Here is a 19,072-nt window from a genome sequence, read left to right as displayed (position 1 = left end):
ATTTCCCTGATTAATCAATTGTTTGTTTGTTTTATCTATATCATGGTGAAAAATGTCAATCAGTGTTTCCCAAAGTCTAATTCTCAAATGACTTATTTTGTCCACCACCTATAGACTTCAAGATCATCAGTTTATTGGCATAGAGGAGGAAAGAAACCAGAAAATATTCACATTTAAGAGGCTTGAATCAAAATTTTGACTCTTTTTTTCTTTAAAAAATGCCTCAAACCGATTGATCGATTATTAAAAAAGTTGCTGATTAATTTCATAGTTGACAACTGATTGATTAATCGTTGACAGCACTAAAAAAATGAGTTGTCATAAAATGTTGAAAAATGTCAAGATGACGTCCTCAAATGTCAGAATATTCAGTTTATTTGTCATTGAGTAGGGGAGAAAAGGAAATATTCACATTTAAGACGCTGAAATCAAAGAATTTTGACTTTATTTTCTTAAAAAAACTACTCAAACTGATTATCTATTATCAAAAAATAGTTTCCAATAATTCAGTAGTTAACAACTGATCGAATAATCCCTGCAACTTTAATGTATTTGAGGCTAAAAGCCAAACTTGACACCCACCGGACCTGGATTACAAAACATAACTCATCATTGTCAACCACGGGTTTGCATATAATCATATTTATTTATTGTATATAACTTTGCAAACATTCAGTTAGATTTCAAAGAGAAGAGCAGTAATCAGATAAAACTCCAGAAATCATTAAAAGCTATTTACACAGCCGGTTTAATATTCCCACTTTGTACAGCGATATTGCAAGAAAACATACCATAGGTTTTATTTTTACTGTAGCAAATTAGCTTCTAAGCAAAAATATTAATAAAAATATAGTTGCAGCAGTGCTGTATTCTATCATAAGCGTTTTCAGCTCAGCTTTGCTATTGTTTCTTTACATTTTTAGCTACAGCAACAAGAATATCTTGGTGATACATATTCATTTTTCTATAATATACCGCACTGTTGTATTATAGGTGTTCACGAGTCAACTTTACAGTGAAATTATTGTAAACATATTTTGGAATGTCAGTCACATTGATCGATTTATGCAACAGTGCTGTTCAACTGTTTTTAAATCAAATGCACTGGTGATTATCAATCGACAAATAAGAGCACGAGTAAGTCGGATCAGTGTTGTACATTAAAAACTATCAAACGACAAAGATATTATAAGTGTTCATAAGCAAAGGACATGGCTTACTTTATTTTTGCAACATTATAAGCAAAGATATTTGGTCAAGCCTCGTCTTAACTTGCAGTAAGGGCACTCAGTTACACAGTTTATTAACAACTTAACCAGATCGTCAGCGTGAAAAACATTAATCCATCTCTTCACAGGTCAACAGAATGCAACCAGAGATTGAAGTTGACACCTGAGCGCTGACAAAATCTTCCCTGTGATTGGTAAGTTAAACGTCTATCTTCTGACATAATTTAGATGAAATTATTTCACTTTTTAGCTCCGTCAAAGAACCTCATTTTGTCAGAGTGCACAGAGTCTCTCAGTCGTTGAATGGATGAAGCCGTCTCACCTGAGATCGGCTCAGAAGAGTCAAACACATGTGTGATTTGTTTAGTTATGACAATTGTTTCTTTGCTTTCGCTTCTTTCACTTGATGTCTCCCTGACGAAATGCCTCCCCATCACCGTTGTCTTGCCGCTCTGTGATTCCTCCACAGTCCACGATGCAGCTTCGTTTGCCCCCGATTTCAGGGGAAAGTCTCCAGCTGATTGGATTTGGACATCAGTTAGTAGCTTGGCCTGCTGGGCTGCTGGGGTTGCTTGTATGTTTGATGTAATGACATGTATTTTTCCAGATGCCAGGTGGTACGTGTCGTCCGATGAGGATGAAACTCCAGATGACAGAATGGTGATTTTCTCAGGTAAGTTGGGCTCGACCGAGATCACTTCCGTCCTCGTGGTGGAAGTGATGACGTTACTGTGCGTCTCTCCAAGCCCTGCTGCGACGGTAGGATCAGAGTATTTGACAGTCACCTTGGTTGGAGACGATAAAGACAGGCCAGCATGCTCACTTGTCATTGCAGAGCTAATATCAGCGAAGGCATCTGACGACAGGACAGAACAGGTGGGGCTTGGTTCCTCATCTGCTGGGCTCTTCTCATCTTTGTGCTCATCTTTTTCAGAAATCTTTGCAGGTTCTGAAGGGGAGGACAGTCCAAACCGAGGGAACTTGAACCAACCCGTCCTCTCAGGACTTTTGACTGTCTCTTGCTTTGTATTTGTGTCCTTTTCCTTTGGCTCTAACTGCTTTCCACCAGATCCATCAGTTTCATGAACGTCCTTTGAGGTTTCAAGTTTTTCTTCCTCGTTCTCTGCTTTTGGAACATCAAATTCAACATCAATACTCCTGAGGATCTCACCGAATGACGTCAAAGACATTTTTGGTGATTTCATTTCTCCTTTCGGCTCAACTTCCATTTTCAGCTGATCTTCTTTGCTTTCAGTCTCAACAGGGACATGTTCGTCCTCTGATTTGGTTCTGGAGAAACTCAGTTTTGGCATTTTAAATAATGGTAGTTTGAATTTACTTGGAGAGCCAAGAACCACACTGTCCGGTTCAGTCTTTGGTATTTCTGTATCCGTTACTGCTGCGTTGGACACATCCGTTTTAATATCAAGACTTGGACCTTTGATGTTGACAGACACATCCGTTTTAACTTTAGATCCATCAGTTTCAGCTGCTTTGTCTACATCAGGTGTCTCTACAGTGACATCATAAGTAGCACTTCCAGATTTCTGCATTTTCATTGTTGGCATTTTAAATTTTAATGATGATCCTCCAACATCTTTTGACTTAGCGTCAGTCTCAGAACCTTTCACACTAGCTGAAGACTTGACTTCAGTTTCAGGGAGTTTGACCTCTGCTTCAACTTCTGGCAGTGTGATGTCTACATTTTTCTGTGACGTTTTTAAATCAATGCCGAACTTTGGCAATTTAAACTTGCTTCCATGTCCATCGTGTTCAGCTTCAAGCTCAGGAGCTTTGATTTCCATTTCTGTTTGTTTGATTTTCACTTCTCCCTCTGGAAGAGAAACATCAACACGTGGAAGTTCAGCACTGACTGCAGGTGCTTTACCACTTGACTTTGAAAAAGAGAGTCTAGGTAGTGAAAACTTTGTTTTTTTCAGGTTTGCATCAAGTTCTGCAGCAGGTGGCTCTGCCATTGAAATAGCCCCCGAAGGTCCTTGAACTTCAACATCTGGCAGACAGACTTCTGCTTTGGCCTCTGGTACTGTAAAATCAACTCTGGGTGTTTCAAGGTTCACATCAACATCAGAAGCTTTACCACTTGTTCTTGAAAATGAAAATGTAGGAAAAGCCCAGCCTGGTCGTGTCACCTTACCTTCAACTTCAACTGTAGGTGCATCTGGTAGTGAAATAGCACCTTCAGGTTCTTTGTCTTTGGGTAGTTTGACCTCGGCTTTAGCTTCTGGTATTGTGACTTCAACATCTTTCTTTGACAAGCTCAGATCAATTTCTGGTCCTTGAACTTTGGGCATTGAGATGCCAAACTTTGGCATTTTAAATCTGCTTGCTGATCCTTCCACTTCACTTCCTTTAGCTTTCACATCTACAGATACCTCTGTGTCAATGGTGGGTGCTGTGACATCCACCGTAGCTCCCTTTTTAGATACCTCCAGTTTTGCTCCATCAATTTTAATGTCTTTGTCCACAGCAGGTCCTTCCACACTGACCTTTGGACTAGATGCTCCAAATTTGGGTAATGTGAATGTTGGCATTTTAAGTTTCGATGGTGATCCTTTTACACTACCTGCTTGAGCTTCAATCTCCGCAGCTTTAATCTCCACTTTAGCAGATGGTTGTTTCATTTTGACATCCGGAAGTTGAACTTCAGCTTTTGCTTCTGGGAGTTTGACATCGACATCTTTCTTTGACAAGCTCAAATCGATTTCAGGCCCTTTAACCTTAGGCATTGAGATGCCAAACTTTGGCATTTTAAACTTGCTTCCCTGTCCGTCTAATTGTAAATCACCCTCTCCTGGCTTAAGCTCCACGTCAGGTTGTTTGACTACCACATTTCCTTCTGGAAGAGAAACATCTACATGTGGAAGTTCTGCGCTGACTTTTGGTTCTTTAACACTTGACTTTGAAAAAGAGAGTCTAGGTAGTGAAAATGTTGTTTTTTTCAAGTTTGCATCAAGTTCTGCAGCAGGAGGCTCTGCCATTGAAATAGCCCCCGAAGGTCCTTGAACTTCAACATCTGGCAGACAGACTTCTGCTTTGGCCTCTGGTACTGTAACATCAACTCTGGGTGTTTCAAGGTTCACATCAACATCAGAAGCTTTACCACTTGTTCTTGAAAATGAAAATGTAGGAAAAGCCCAGCCTGGTCGTGTCACCTTACCTTCAACTTCAACTGTAGGTGCATCTGGTAGTGAAATGGCACCTTCAGGTTCTTTGACTTTGGGTAGTTTGACCTCAGCTTTAGCTTCTGGTACTGTGACATCAACATCTTTCTTTGACACGCTCAAATCAATTTCTGGTCCTTGAATTTTGGGCATTGAGATGCCAAACTTTGGCATTTTAAATCTGCTTGCTGATCCTTCCACTTCACTTCCTTTAGCTTTCATATCTACAGATAAGCCTTCTGTGTCAATGCTGGGTGCTGTGACATCAACTGTAGCTCCCTTTTTAGATACCTCCAGCTTTGCTCCATCGATTTTAATATCTTTGTCTACATCAGGTACTTCCACACTGACCTTTGGAGTAGATGCTCCGAATTTAGGTAATGTGAATGTTGGCATTTTAAGTTTTGATGGGGATCCTTCAACACTACCTGCTTGAGCTTTAATCTCCACTTTAGCAGATGGCTGTTTTACTTTAACATCTGGAAGTTGAACTTCAGCTTTGGCCTCTGGGAGTTTGACATCTGTGTCTTTCTTTGACAAGCTCAAATCAATTTCTGGTCCTTTAACTTTGGGCACTGAGATGCCAAACTTTGGCATTTTAAATTTGCTTCCTGATCCTTCCACTTCACCTCCTTTAGCTTTCACATCTACAGATACGCCTTCTTTGTCAATGCTAGGTGCTGTGACATCCACCTTAGCTCCCTCTTTTGATACTTCCAGCTTTGCTCCATCGATTTTAATATCTTTGTCGACATCAGGTACTTCCACACTGACCTGTGGAGCAGTAGCTCCAAATTTAGGTAATTTGAATGTTGGCATTTTAAATTTTGATGGTGATCCGTCAACATTACTCATCTGAACATCAATTCCAGGAGCTTTAATTTCCACTTTGGCAGAAGGTTCTTTCAGTTCAACATCAGGGACTTGTACTGTAGCTTTGGCTTCTGGTAGTGTCACATCTACATCTTTCTTTGATAAGCTTAAATCAATGTCAGGTCGCTTGACTGTAGGCCCAGAAAAACCGAGACTTGGCATTTTAAACTTGCCTCCTTTTCCTTCATGTTCTGATCCTGTAGTTTTTATATGTATTGATGGGCCTTCAGTTTCAATGCTGGGTGCTGCAATGTCAACCGAGAGAACCTCTTCAGGAATTTTAATCTCAGGTCCATCGATTTTGACATCTTTGTCTGTATCAGGCACTTCTATGGTGGCACTTGGAGTACCAGCTCCGAATTTTGGTAATTTGAATGACGGCATCTTAAATTTTGATGGAGATCCTTCTGTACTCTTTGTCTTAACCTTGATCTCAGGAGCCTTAATTGCTACTTCAGCTGAAGGTTCTTTCAGTTCAACTTCAGGGAGTTTGACTTCAGCTTTGGCTTCTGGTAGTGTCACATCTACATCTTTCTTTGATAAGCTTAAATCAATGTCGGGCCGTTTGACTGTAGGCCCAGAAAAACCGAGACTTGGCATTTTGAACTTGCTTCCCTTTCCTTCATGTTCAGCTCCTGTTGTTTTCATATGTATTGATGGGCCTTCAGTGTCAATACTGGGTGCTGCAATATGAACCGTGAGAACCTCTTCAGGAATTTTAATCTCAGGTCCATCGATTTTGACATCTTTGTCTGTATCAGGCACTTCTATGGTGGCACTTGGAGTACCAGCTCCGAATTTTGGTAATTTGAATGACGGCATCTTAAATTTTGATGGTGATCCTTCTGTACTCTTTGTCTTAACCTTGATCTCAGGAGCTTTAACTTCTACCTCAGCTGAAGGTTCTTTCAGTTCAACCTCTGGGAGTTTGACTTCAGCTTTGGCTTTTGGTAGTGTCACATCTACATCTTTCTTTGATAAGCTTAAATCAATGTCGGGCCGTTTGACTGTAGGCCCAGAAAAACCGAGACTTGGCATTTTGAACTTGCCTCCTTTTCCTTCATGTTCAGGTCCTGTTGTTTTCATATGAATTGATGGGCCTTCAGTGTCAATGCTGGGTGCTGCAATGTGAACTGTGAGAACTTCTTCAGGAATTTTAATCTCAGGTCCATCAATTTTGACATCTTTGTCTGTATCAGGCACTTCTATGGTGGCACTTGGAGTACCAGCTCCGAATTTTGGTAATTTGAATGACGGCATCTTGAATTTTGATGGTGATCCTTCTGTACTCTTTGTCTTAACCTTGATCTCAGGAGCTTTAACTTCTACGTCAGCTGAAGGTTCTTTCAGTTCAACTTCAGGTAGTTGGGCTTCAGCTTTGGCTTCTGGTAGTGTCACATCTACATCTTTCTTTGATAAGCTTAAATCAATGTCAGGTCGCTTGACTGTAGGCCCAGAAAAGCCGAGACTTGGCATTTTAAACTTGCCTCCTTTTCCTTCATGTTCAGTTCCTGTTGTTTTCATATGTATTGATGGGCCTTCAATGTCAGTACTGGGTGCTGCAATGTCAACTGTGAGAACCTCTTCAGGAATTTTAATGTCAGCTCCATCAATTTTGATATCTTTGTCCACATTGGGCACTTCTACATTGGCACTTGGTGTACCAGCTCCCAACTTTGGTAGTTCAAATGTTGGCATCTTAAATTTCAATGATGATCCTTTTGTATCCTTTTTCTCAAGCTTTATCTCAGGAGCTTTAATTTTCATTTCAGCTGAAGGTTGTTTCAGATCAATGTCAGGAAGTTTCACTTCAGCTTTGGCTTCTGGTAGTGTCACATCTATATCTTTCTTTGATAAACTTAAATCAATTTCAGGCCCTGTTACCTTTGGCATTGTAATTCCAAACTTTGGCATCTTAAGCTTGCTTCCTTGCGCATCAACTTCTGCTTCACACTCTGGTGGTTTCATATCCACTTCCCCTCCTTTCACTTCCACTTTCCCCTCTGGAATTGCAACGTTCACATCTGGAATGCTGACATCAAGTTCTGGGGCCTTAACACTTGCTTTTGAAAAAGAAAATCTGGGCAGTGAAAACCTTGGCTTTTTCATTTTTGCATCTACCTCAACACCCGATGGTTGCTCTATCACACCACCTGAAGGTTCTTTGACGTCAACCTCTGGCAGATGGACCTCTGCTTTAACATCTGGTACATCAACATCTGTGTGTGGGACAGAAATGCTCATGTCAGCTTCACAAAGTTTGACATCTTTGTCTGTATCAGGCACTTCTATGGTGGCACTTGGAGTTGCAACTCCAAATTTTGGTAATTTGAATGACGGCATCTTGAATTTTGATGGTGATTCTTCTGTACTCTTTGTCATAACCTTGATCTCAGGAGCTTTAATTTCTACTTCAGCTGCAGGTTCTTTCAGTTCAACTTCAGGGAGTTTGACTTCAGCTTTGGCTTCTGGTAATGTCAAATCAACATCTTTCTCTGATAAGCTGAAATCAATGTCAGGTCGCTTGACTTGAGGCGCAGAAAAACCGAGACTCGGCATTTTGAACTTGCGTCCTTTTCCCTCATGTTCAGTTCCTGCCGTTTTCATATGTATTGATGGGCCTTCAGTGTCAATACCGGGTGCTGCAATGTGAACTGTCAGAACTTCTTCAGGAAATTTAATGTCAGCTCCATCGATTTCAATGTCTTTGTCCACATTGGGCACTTCTATGGTGGCACTTGGTGTACCAGCTCCAAATTTTGGTAGTTCAAATGTTGGCATCTTAAATTTCGACGATGATCCTTTTGTATCCTTTTTCTCAAGCTTGATCTCAGGAGCCTTAATTTTCATTTCAGCTGAAGGTTCTTTCAGATCAATGTCAGGAAGTTTGACTTCAGCTTTGGCTTCTGGTAGTGTCACACCTACATCTTTCTTTGATAAACTTAAATCAATTTCAGGTCCTGTTACCTTTGGCATTGTGATTCCAAACTTTGGCTTCTTAAGCTTGCTTCCTTGCCCATCAACTTCTGCTTCACACTCTGGTGGTTTCATGTCCACTCCCCCTCCTTTCACTTCCACCTTTCCCTCTGGAATTGCAACGTTCACATCCGGAAGGCTGACATCAAGTTCTGGGGCCTTTACACTTGGTTTTGAAAAAGAAAATCTGGGCAGTGAAAACCTTGACTTTTTCATTTTTGCATCTACCTCAACACCCGATGGTTGCTCTATCACAACACTACCTGAAGGTTCTTTGACTTCAACCTCTGGCAGATGGACCTCTGCTTTGACTTTTGGTACATCAACATCTGTGTGTGGCACAGAAATGCTCGCATCAGCTCCATCGATTTTGACATCTTTGTGAGGTACTTCAACGCTGACATTTGGAGTTGCAACTCCAAATTTGGGAAATTTGAATGTTGGCATTTTAAATTTTGATGGTGATCCTTTCATACTGACTAATGGAGCATCAATCTCAGCTGCCTTCATTTCCACTTTAGCAGAAGGTTGTTGTAGTTCAACATCAGGTAGATTGACATCAACTTCAGCTTCTGGTAGTGTCACATCTTGATCTTTCTTTGAGAGGCTTAAATCAATGTCAGGACCTTTTACTTTTGGCAAGGATATTCCAAACTTTGGCACTTTAAACTTGCCTTCTTGCCCATCGATTTCTGCCTCACACTCTGGTGCTTTCATATCTATTTCAATTTTAGGAGCTTCTGGGAGTTTGACCTCAGCTTTAGCCTCTGGCAGTGTCACATCTACGTCTTTCTTTGAAAGGCTAAAATCAATTTCAGGACCTTTTACTTTTGGCATTGTAAATCCAAACTTTGGCATTTTGAATTTGCCTCCTTGTCCATCAAGTTCAACATCAGTCTGCAAAGGTTTGATTTCCACTTCAGGTTTTTGAACTTCCACCTTTGCTTTTGGAGTCAAAACTTCTGCTTTTCCAAGACTTACATCAGTTTTAGGGGCTTCCTGGAGTTCGAAGTCAGCTTTAGTCCCTGGTAAAGTGATATCTGTGCCTTTCTTTGATGAGCTTAAATGTATATCAGGCCCTTTGACTTTAGGCATAGAGACACTGAAAGTTGGCATTTTAAATTTTGAAGATGATACTTCTGTACCTTTAGCTACAATTTCAATTTCAGGAGCTTTAATTTCTGCTTTAGCTGAAGGTTCTTTTAATTTGACATCTGCTTTGGCTTCTGGTAGTGTGACATCTACAGCTTTCTTTGAGAAGCCTAGATGAAACTCAGGTCCTTTCACCTTTGGCACTGCAATCCCAAACGTTGGCACTTTGAACCTGCTTCCTTGTCCTTCAACTTCAGTCTGCAAGGGTCTAATTTCCAGCTCAGGTTTTTCAACTTCAGCCTTTACCTCTGGAACCAAAACTTCTGCTTTTCTAAGACCGACATCCAATTTAGGGGCATCTGGAAGTTTGGCCTCAAGTTTTATCTCTGGTAATGTCCCATCTGCATCTTTCTTTGATAAGTCAAATTCTGGCCCTTTTACTTTGGGCATTTTGATTCCAAACTTTGGCATTTTGAACCTTTCTTCTTTTCCTTCAAGTTCTCCTTTAATCTGCAAGGACTGCATTTCCAGTTCAGGTTTTTTAACCTCCATCTTAGCCTCTGGAATTGAAACATCTACTTTTCCAAGATCAACCTCTGGAAGTTTGACATCAGCTTTTGTCTCTGGTAAGTTGACATCTCTGTCTTTCTTCGATAAGCTAAAATCAAATTCAGGCCCTTTAACTTTTGGCATTTTGATTCCAAACTTGGGCATTTTAAACTTCCCACCATGACCATCCATTTCTGCTTCCCACTCTGGTGGCTCCATTTCAGCAATTTTATGGTCGCCTGGAAGATTAAATTCAGCTTTAGCATCTGGAACATCGATCTTAGCCTCTGGAACTGAAACATCTACTTTTCCAAGATCAACCTCTGGAACTGTGACATCAGTTTTAGCCTCTGGTAATGTGACATCTACATCTTTCTTTGACAGGCTTAAATCGACTTTAGGTCCCTTCACCTTTGGCATAGAGAAACCAAGAGTTGGCATTTTAAACTTGCCTCCTTTCCCATCCTGCTCAGTTCCTGTACTTATATCTATTGAAGGTCCCTCAACGTCAACGTTGGGTGCTGCAATATTAACTGCAGAGCCTTCTTCAGGGATGTTTATGTCAGCTCCATCGATTTTGACATCTTTGTCTGTATCAGGCACTTCTATGGTGGCACTTGGAGTACCAGCTCCGAATTTTGGTAATTTGAATGACGGCATCTTGAATTTTGATGGTGATCCTTCTGTATGCTTTGTCTTAACCTTGATCTCAGGAGCTTTAACTTCTACTTCAGCTGAAGGTTCTTTCAGTTCAACTTCAGGTAGTTGGACTTCAGCTTTGGCTTCTGGTAGTGTCAGATCTCCATCTTTCTTTGATAGGCCAAAGTGAATTTCAGGTCCTTTTACTTTTGGCATTGACATTCCGAACTTTGGCATTTTAAACTTGTGTCCTTGCCCATCAAGTTCAACTTCACTTTGCAGAGGTTTCATTCTAATTTCTGGCCTTTTAACTTCCAAATCTTCCTCTGGAAGAAGAACTTCTGCTCTTCCAAGAGTGACATCAACTTTGGGAGCTTCTGGGAGTTTGACCTCAGCACTGGCATCTGGCAGTGTGACATCTACGTCTTTCTGTGATAGACTCAAATTTATTTGAGGCCCTTTGACTTTAGGCATAGAAAACCCGAAGTGCGGCTTTTTGAACATGCTTCCTTTTCCCTCATGTTCAATTCCAGTGGCTTCCATATCTATTGATGGACTTTCAAAGTCAATGCTGGGTGCTTCAATGTTACCTGTAGGTACCTCTTCTGAAATATCAATGTCAGCCCTATCAAATTTAACATCTTTGTCCATATCACGTACTTCGACAGAAACGTTTGGAGAACCAACTCCAAATTTTGGAAGTTTAAATGTAGGCATCTTGAATTTTGATGGTGATCCTTCAACATCCTTTGCTACACCTTTCAGTTCAGGGGCTTTAATTTCCACTTTTGCAGAGGGTCCCTTTAATTCAACATCAGGGAGTTGAGCTTCTCCTTTGGCTTCTGGTAGTGTCACATCTATGTCTTTCTTTGATTTGCTGAAATCAATTTCTGGCCCTTTTACTTTTGGCATTGCGATTCCCAGCTTTGGCATTTTGAACCTGCTACCTTGTCCATCAAGTTCCCCATCAGTTGGCACAGGTTTAATTTCCACCTCAGCTTTTTTGACCTTCATCTTTTGTTGTGGAATAGAAACATCTGAGCCCCCAAGAGTAACGTCAATTTCAGAGGTTTGTGGGAGTTTCCCTTCAGCTTTAGCATCTGGTACTTTGACATCTTTCTTTGATACGCTTAAATCAAATTCAGGCCCTTTTATTTTTGGTGTTTTGATACCAAATTTTGGTACTTTGAACTTGTCTCCTTGTACATCAAGTTCACCTTCAATCATCAGAGGTTTGATTTCGAATTCAGGTTTTTCAACATCCATCTTTTGCTCTGGAATAGAAACATGTACGTTTCTAAGTGTTACATCAGCCTCAGGGAAATCTGGAAGTTTGACCTCAGCTTTAGCTCCTGGTAGTGTGACTCCTACATCTTTCTTTGTTAGGCTTGAATCGGTTTTAGGTCCTTTCACCTTTGGCATGGAGATGTCAAGATTCGGCATCTTAAACTTTCTACCCTTTCCCTCTCTTTCAAATGTTTTTATCTCTGCTGCATCAATGCTCATGTCCTTATCTACATCAGGTACGTTTGCACTGATGTCTGCAGTAACTGCTCCAGATTTTGGCAGTTTGATTGCTTGGTCCTTTGCATTGGCATATTTTACTTCAGCTCTGATCTCTGGAATAGAGATGTCAGAATGTGGCTTTGCAGCATCAAGACTAACACCAAAACCTGTAAGCAGACTGTCACCTTCCTTTTTGGCTGGTGAATCACCAACTGAATCAATGTATTCAATGCCATCAATTTCAGGTACTTTGACATCAGATATGACTCCTCCAATATGTCCCTTGCCTTTCCTTGTTTCAGTTTCTGATGTTTTTACTTCTTGGATGAATATATTCCCTTCTCCTTTTGCCATAACACCTTCTTGCTTGGAGATTTTTTGTTTTGGCAGATCAAATCCGATGTCAGGGATTTTTATGTCTGGTTTTGCAATACCAAAACTAGCCGTTGTCATCTTTGTCTTCTTTGATTTCTTATCTTGTGCCTGAAGAATAGTTACCTCTTGTATGCTTTCTTTTCCAGGTATTATGATATCTTCTCGTTTAAAGACCTCAGTTGTAATCAGTTTCTTTTCAGGTGTTTTTAAATGTACCTTGGTCTCAATTATGAGTTCCTCTGAGGTTAAATCAGCAGGTGCGATCTTCGGTTGTTTGACTGTCGTCTTGGAGATTTCTCGAGAGGCAGTAATGTCAAACTCCGCAAAGTGTGACTCGTGTTTCTTTTTGGTGTCTACAACTTTAGTAGGTGTTTTCACTGATATTCTCTGTGCATTTGCATCTATCACAATAATGTCTTCAGGAATAGGCACTCCTGACATGTCAACCTTAGGCAGCTTATATCCAGGCAATTTTGAAACTGCCTCTTTCACGCTGTCGACATCAATGGACATTTGTACAGTTTCAGCTTGAAGTTCTTCATAATGTCCCATAAAACCAGCTTTAGGCACTTTTGGTCCTTTGGCTGTGGTCCTAGACATGTCCTCCATACCTGGAATCTCAATTTCTTCACGTTTAGGAAGTTGTGTTCTGGACAGACCGCTTTTTGACAGTTGCTCGTAAGGATCTCCAATTTTTGTTGTAGATTCTTCAACATTTACATTTATTTTTTGTATAGTTTCCTCAGTGGCAATGTCACCGAAACCTATTTTAGGCAGTTTGAATGTTGGACCTGTCTTTATTTCTTGCTTTTGTTTAATGTCGTTGTCTTTCTTCATTTTTTCTTCACCTGCCTTTGGAGATTTGCGTATACGTGCAACATCTGATATATCAAGTTCCACCTTTGGTACACTCATTTCCATATGAGTTGTCACAGTTTTGCCTGAGATAACTTTTGAACTCTCACTGGTGATTATTTCGGTATTGGCATTAAGTGCAAGTTGATCTCCCGGGATGAGAGGTTGATCTGGTATTTCAATACTTGCTCCCAGCGTTTTCAGCCTTTTCGGGGAGGACTTTGCTTTTGCATCTTTCTTCGATTTATCCTTCCCCAGAATTTTCATTTTTAATTCAGACCGTTCTTTCTTCTTTTTCTTGCCATCAGGGGACTTGGGATCAGAGATTTCTCTATCCGCCAGAGCCACAGTAAGATCTTCTGTTTTCAAAGTGCTATCTAAAGTGATGAGTTCCACCTTGTGTTGAACAGTTTGAGGTTCAGAGAGTTTTTGATCATTTTGCTCAAGTCTCAAGTCTTCCACTACTTTCAGACCTTCTGTCACGTAGACTTCTGGTGTTTCTCTTGAGGGGCTTTCGAGGCACTCAGGTGAAAGCATGTCAGTTGTTTCATGTGTCTGGGGAATTTTGCCACTGATCTGCCCAGTCGTTGTGTCTGTATCCTGGTCTTCTGATGAACTTATGCGGCCTCTCTTTTTCAGACTAGAAAGCTTTAATTTATGCTTCTTCTTGCCTTTGAGAGCATCCTGAGATTTTATAGGTGACTCTGTGTCGCTTGTGGTGGGACTAAGCTCAAGCTTTCTCTGCTCATCAGCCTCTGAGGAACTGTGAGACCTTGTGAAGCGGGACTTCTTTCCCTTTCCAAAGGAGGGAAACTTAGGCCATGAAATGCGGGCATCCCCACGCCTTTTGGTTTTTCCTTGTTCCCTCATATCTGGAGGGTAGATGTCGTCCTCCTGTTGAGCAACAGAAATATGAAATGTCAGTTTTAGCACCAAGACTACATATCACAAAGAGTCTGAGTAGACAACTTGAAAATAGTTACAGGGATGACGTCAGATTCGATGGCTGGTTCAGTCTCTGCGATATCTGGTTGGCGTTTCAAGCAGAGCTTCACTTTGTAAGCCTGAGCGTGCTCCAGAATCTGCATGGCATCCTCGTATGACATGTTGTCAAAATACACTGTGGCACTCAGAATCTGATCACCTGCATAAACAAGAGCAGAATATTTTAGGAGCACTTGGATGAGAAGGCTTTCAGTCTATGAATCTGTTTTTATAATCGGGAACTTATAAATTAATAATTAAAACAAAAAAAACAGATACACTATGCTTAGTCATTAGTCTGTGCAACTTCCTCTGAAAGTTGTATTTGTGGTTTTGAATAAGAGTTTGTGTGTTTATTTCCAATGGATCTGGGAGTTTGAAATTCTAAAATTAAAAATCAAACAAGAAAATGTGATTTTCCAGGATTGTTAGTTTTCATTTTAATTGGAGAGGCAGTGTCACTATAACTGTATCTTATCTCCAACTGCTAGTTTACCTTCTTTCAATTTCAGACTTTTTGAAGCAGGTGACTCTGGTACCACTTGCTTAATGAAGATCCCTTCTTTCCCTCCACCATAAACGAGACCCTCTGCACATCCATCTTCGGCTGTTTTCACTATCACCCCAGACTCAGGGCTGGGAACTTCCTGCCAACACATCAACATTGAAAGGATGAAATCATTTTACCGTCAGCTGAGCTGCTCTCTGCTGCAGCACAGCCTGGAGGGATTCACAGATTGAGTACAGAGAGGAGAAGGTGGGAATGTCTCACCTTCAGTTTACTCATCTTTGGAGTTGAGCGCTTTTCAAACATGGACCCGAGCCCAGACTTTTTAGTTTTCTTTCCACTGCCACTTTTGTGGTGTGGGTCATGCTCTGCTTCACACTAAAAGGAAAATAAAAAAAACAAATCTTTGAATTCTTACGAAACAAAAAAGATTATTGTTGCAGTCAGAGCTTCTGCAAACAGAAAAGGCGACAGGAGATATTTCATCAACAGGCTTGTATGAAGGGTAATACACTGTATGTACATACATTCATACATGGGAGTCTGCAAAGCAATGAGCATCTTAAACCACATCACTACACCACGCTATATTGTTCCCTTAAATTAGTAATATTTACATTCACTACACTTAGTATAAGTCCTACCATTAGGCTTCATTCCCTAAAATCACTCTGAGTGCAGCAATACATATTCATCATAAAACAAAATCATTTTCTATCAAAAGCAAGCTGTCCATAGTTAAAGCGTAGAGGGAAAACTAAATAATGGACGGTGATAATTTGTGGGAGTAAATAAAGCATTTTGAGGGAACAACTTATTTAAAAAATTCCCATTGGTGCTTACTAGATTTTGTACAACAGCAAGCTATTAGTGGTACTGTTTCCTGAGAGGCCGTGGTTACTTCAAGGTTGTGAATAAAGAAAAAGAGCATTAAATATTTAGTTTAAAAGTGCTGACAGAAAAACATTTTTTTGAGAGTGGCAGCCATTGTGAGCATTTACACAGTGTATTTACAACTTCACAGCAAGAGATGTGTATGGTTTAATCATCCCCCGCAGGTGAGGCCTGTAGGAAAGTAACCAAAAGTATTCAAGACTATAATCTGATTTTTAAAGTAGCTTTTGTAAAGTCCAATAATGATTATGTCTTAAACTTTCTAACAATTGAGTAGATTTTGTGTATGAGAGCTTCATGTGGAGCAGTCTTTAATTCAAGGATGTGCTCAGCTCCAAATACACGAGCTTGTTTCTCCTGGTCACAAGATATTTCTAACTTCATTTGTCATTCGTCTACAGCATAAACAAAATAGACTGTTGAATGACCCAGTTTGTTTACAAGTATTTAAGTAACCGGGTTAAAATCTGCTCTCTGTAATAAACTGATTTCTAAAATGTCATAATAAGTCCAGTTTCCCCAGTTGAGGTGAAAGATTATGAAACCACATTTCTTGGTCATGTTAATAGGTTTTCTGATTTATTGTCTTAACCTGGTTTGTTGTGTCCGTGTTGGTGCTCTGTACCTCTTTGTCACTCTCGCTGTATTTTTCAATTTCAGGAAACTCCTCGATGGGGGACGATCCCTGAGGGCGTGGTCTCTCTCCCTCTGTGAACTGAGATGGCTCGTCACATATCTGTGTGGACATGAGGTCAGTCAGCACAAAAACAGTCACGTGGTCTATTCCCAAAACAGTGCTTGGTATCATTTTAAAAGAGATATGGTGTCATCTGAGTCAGTTTCAGTCAGACATTTTTCTCTCCTCTTCTTCAGCCACCTGAAAATCATTTTTAATGTTGAAGCGCCTGCAGAATGAATCATAACAGGTGTGGAGAAAGCTGGATCACACAAGTGTGATAACACCTTGCTATGCCAAAGGCAGCATTGACTGGGTGTTTGGCTGTTTGGCATTTAATAATTGTCACATTAGTAGTGTGTTTCCAGGGATGGCAATGTTGGCCGGCCTGATTGTCCAACACTTTGTTTCAGAGCAAATAATCTCGACAATAATTGATTTAATTCCATAAAATTTGGTGTAGAGACATTATGGCTCCCGAGAGGATTAATCCTAATGACTTGTCAACTGAAGGGGCACAAGAACAATAAAATGTGCCAAATTTAGAAGCCTTCAGCTGCTATTTCAATGGCAGACACATTTTTATTCAACATTTAGGTAAATATAAGTGTCGGAGATACTAATATGAAAGGACTTGGATCAGCATCAGGGCCAAAAAAATGTGGATCAGGACATCCTTAGTGTATATGTGTATAACATACTGTTTTTGTTGATTGAAGTCAAGACAGAATCCTTTAATGACAGAAGGACAAAATAAAACATTCATTTAACTTTAAGTCAAACTGAAGTCACTTACTGAGTTGTCCTCTGCACCGGGCTCCGGTCCTCTCAGCCTTCGACCAGCTCCTGTTCACACACACAAGAAAATACCCAGAATGTACCATAAATACCAATCTGACATGACATCTGTTTATAATAACATTTTGGTAAACAGAGCTTCGTTTCAACAGACTTAAGCACAACCTGATTACTTCAGAAGTTCTGCACAGCTAACGGGACAATTGCATTAGGTAATTTTAGCAACTACTGTCACAAAAGAGCTGAACAATGTGCGACTTAAGTACAAGTCAGGATGGGGTTGGAGTGATTTGTGTACATAAATTACATAAGTTACAGTACATGTAACTCATGTCACTTAAGTTACATGACATGAGTTACATGCGAGACTAAATGTAGTTATTTTAACCCAAAGAATGATTTATCTTTTTAAAACTAATCAAGTAGTTTTGGAGCCTAAACCTTATCAAACCGCAACCGTTTGATAATGTTAATAACAGTCCAAAAGTCTCAGTATGTCATACTATGTGAACTGTTTGTCAGCAGGCTTTGTTTTGAAAGTCTAACCGGTCATTTTATATTATGTATTATTGCTAACTTGACCGCTGGGCCTTTATTTTCAAAGTCTAGCTGGACGTTGCCCTTCTCTAGATGGGTAGTAAAAGTTTGAAGCTTAAGGTCACTGACCAACCTGCCGAATTTGACTAGTTGGTAAGGTGAATGTGTTTTTGTCACAGGTGATAGTATCATGATTGGGTAAGAAAGGTGCATCCTCAAAAGGCTCAGTCGTTCACAAGCAAAGATGGGGCGAGGTTCACCACTTCGTTAAACACATGATTGTATAAAGGATCTGTTGTCAGTAATCACAGTTAGTCTGATTCTGTTGTTGTTTATTTTACACAGCCTCCAAACTTTTTGGGAATCAGGGAATGCAAAGAAACAGAAGTTAAACACTGTTGTTTATCTGCTAAGACCTTCACCAGGTCCTGCTCCTGACGGTTGTTCTGAGGCTCAGGCAGACACTGGAGCCAATGATGAGACTATTTAGAGTTCTTCCTGGCAAAAATTCCCCCCGGAGACCTTCTGCCTCCTTCGTCTGTTAAGTGATCCACAGTATCGATCCACAGATTAGACTCTGCAGCCTCTCAGCTCCAACCATCAGTGCTGAACTAAGAGGGAAACTTTGACTCCAAATGAATATGGTTAGTCGGATTATTGTTATTATCCGATCTGATACCTAACCTCAATTTGATTGGATTCCATTTTAAGGTACCTCTTCATTCTATCAGGACTCCTACTTCAGGATGTAGTCTATTTGTTAGTTGTTAAAGTGTTTGGCATTAAAAATTGCAAATTCCCAAATGAATAAGTTTGAATAAATTGAGGCTTAACGACTGTGGAGGAATAGTTGTGCTCTGTCCTCCACATGTCTGTATTTTATGTGGTTTGAGATTTAATTTGCTAATAAATTCATATCATTAACATGCCATGGATCAGCGGATGTTGTGAAAAATTATTGAATAGATGCAGTTGCACTTCACATGGAGATTTTGCAGATAAATCATGTTGGTTGAACAGCTGATTAATATTTTTCTACTGAGATTAGGATAAAATGATCCTTTGAAAGACTACATCCAGACATTACAGTCTTTGTAAGACTTATTAAAGCATTAAACTCCTGAAAATCAAGAAATTAAATAAATATGTCACCCAAAAAGTGTATAACAACTTGTAATACTGGATTAAAAGGTTTGCAGTTCAAATCAAGCGAGGAAAGTCTTAAAAGCATTTCAATTAGGAGTTAGTCGGTGACTCATTTTAACAAAATCAATATAAAAACATTAACTAAAAACCCAAAGTACTTGTGCAGCAAGATTCAGAATTGCTGCTCAGCATGTCAATAATGGAGGCCAGTAAGTGAGGGATACAAGATTTTGCAGAAGTGATTTACTTTGCA

At 40.1% G+C, this 19,072-nt stretch overlaps 1 protein-coding gene across 1 annotated transcript; it reads right to left on the bottom strand.

Annotated features, from left to right (window-relative positions):
- Positions 1 to 1,431: 1,431 nt before the first annotated feature.
- Positions 1,432 to 16,410, bottom strand: LOC311274224 (uncharacterized protein; the record flags this gene model as incomplete). The annotated part of the gene is made up of 5 exons (XM_084381715.1): positions 1,432 to 14,170; positions 14,260 to 14,420; positions 14,757 to 14,907; positions 15,033 to 15,146; positions 16,288 to 16,410. The coding sequence occupies 5 exons, from the start codon at positions 16,408 to 16,410 to the stop codon at positions 1,469 to 1,471; spliced, it is 13,251 nt and encodes a 4,416-aa protein (XP_084237841.1). The 3' UTR covers positions 1,432 to 1,468.
- Positions 16,411 to 19,072: the final 2,662 nt, after the last annotated feature.

This window comes from Pagrus pagrus (assembly GCF_965226575.1).
Source record: "Pagrus pagrus genome assembly, chromosome: 18".
Taxonomy (NCBI): domain Eukaryota; kingdom Metazoa; phylum Chordata; class Actinopteri; order Spariformes; family Sparidae; genus Pagrus; species Pagrus pagrus.
Note: the sequence above shows the minus strand (reverse complement) of the source record. Positions and strands in the feature narration are given on the sequence as shown.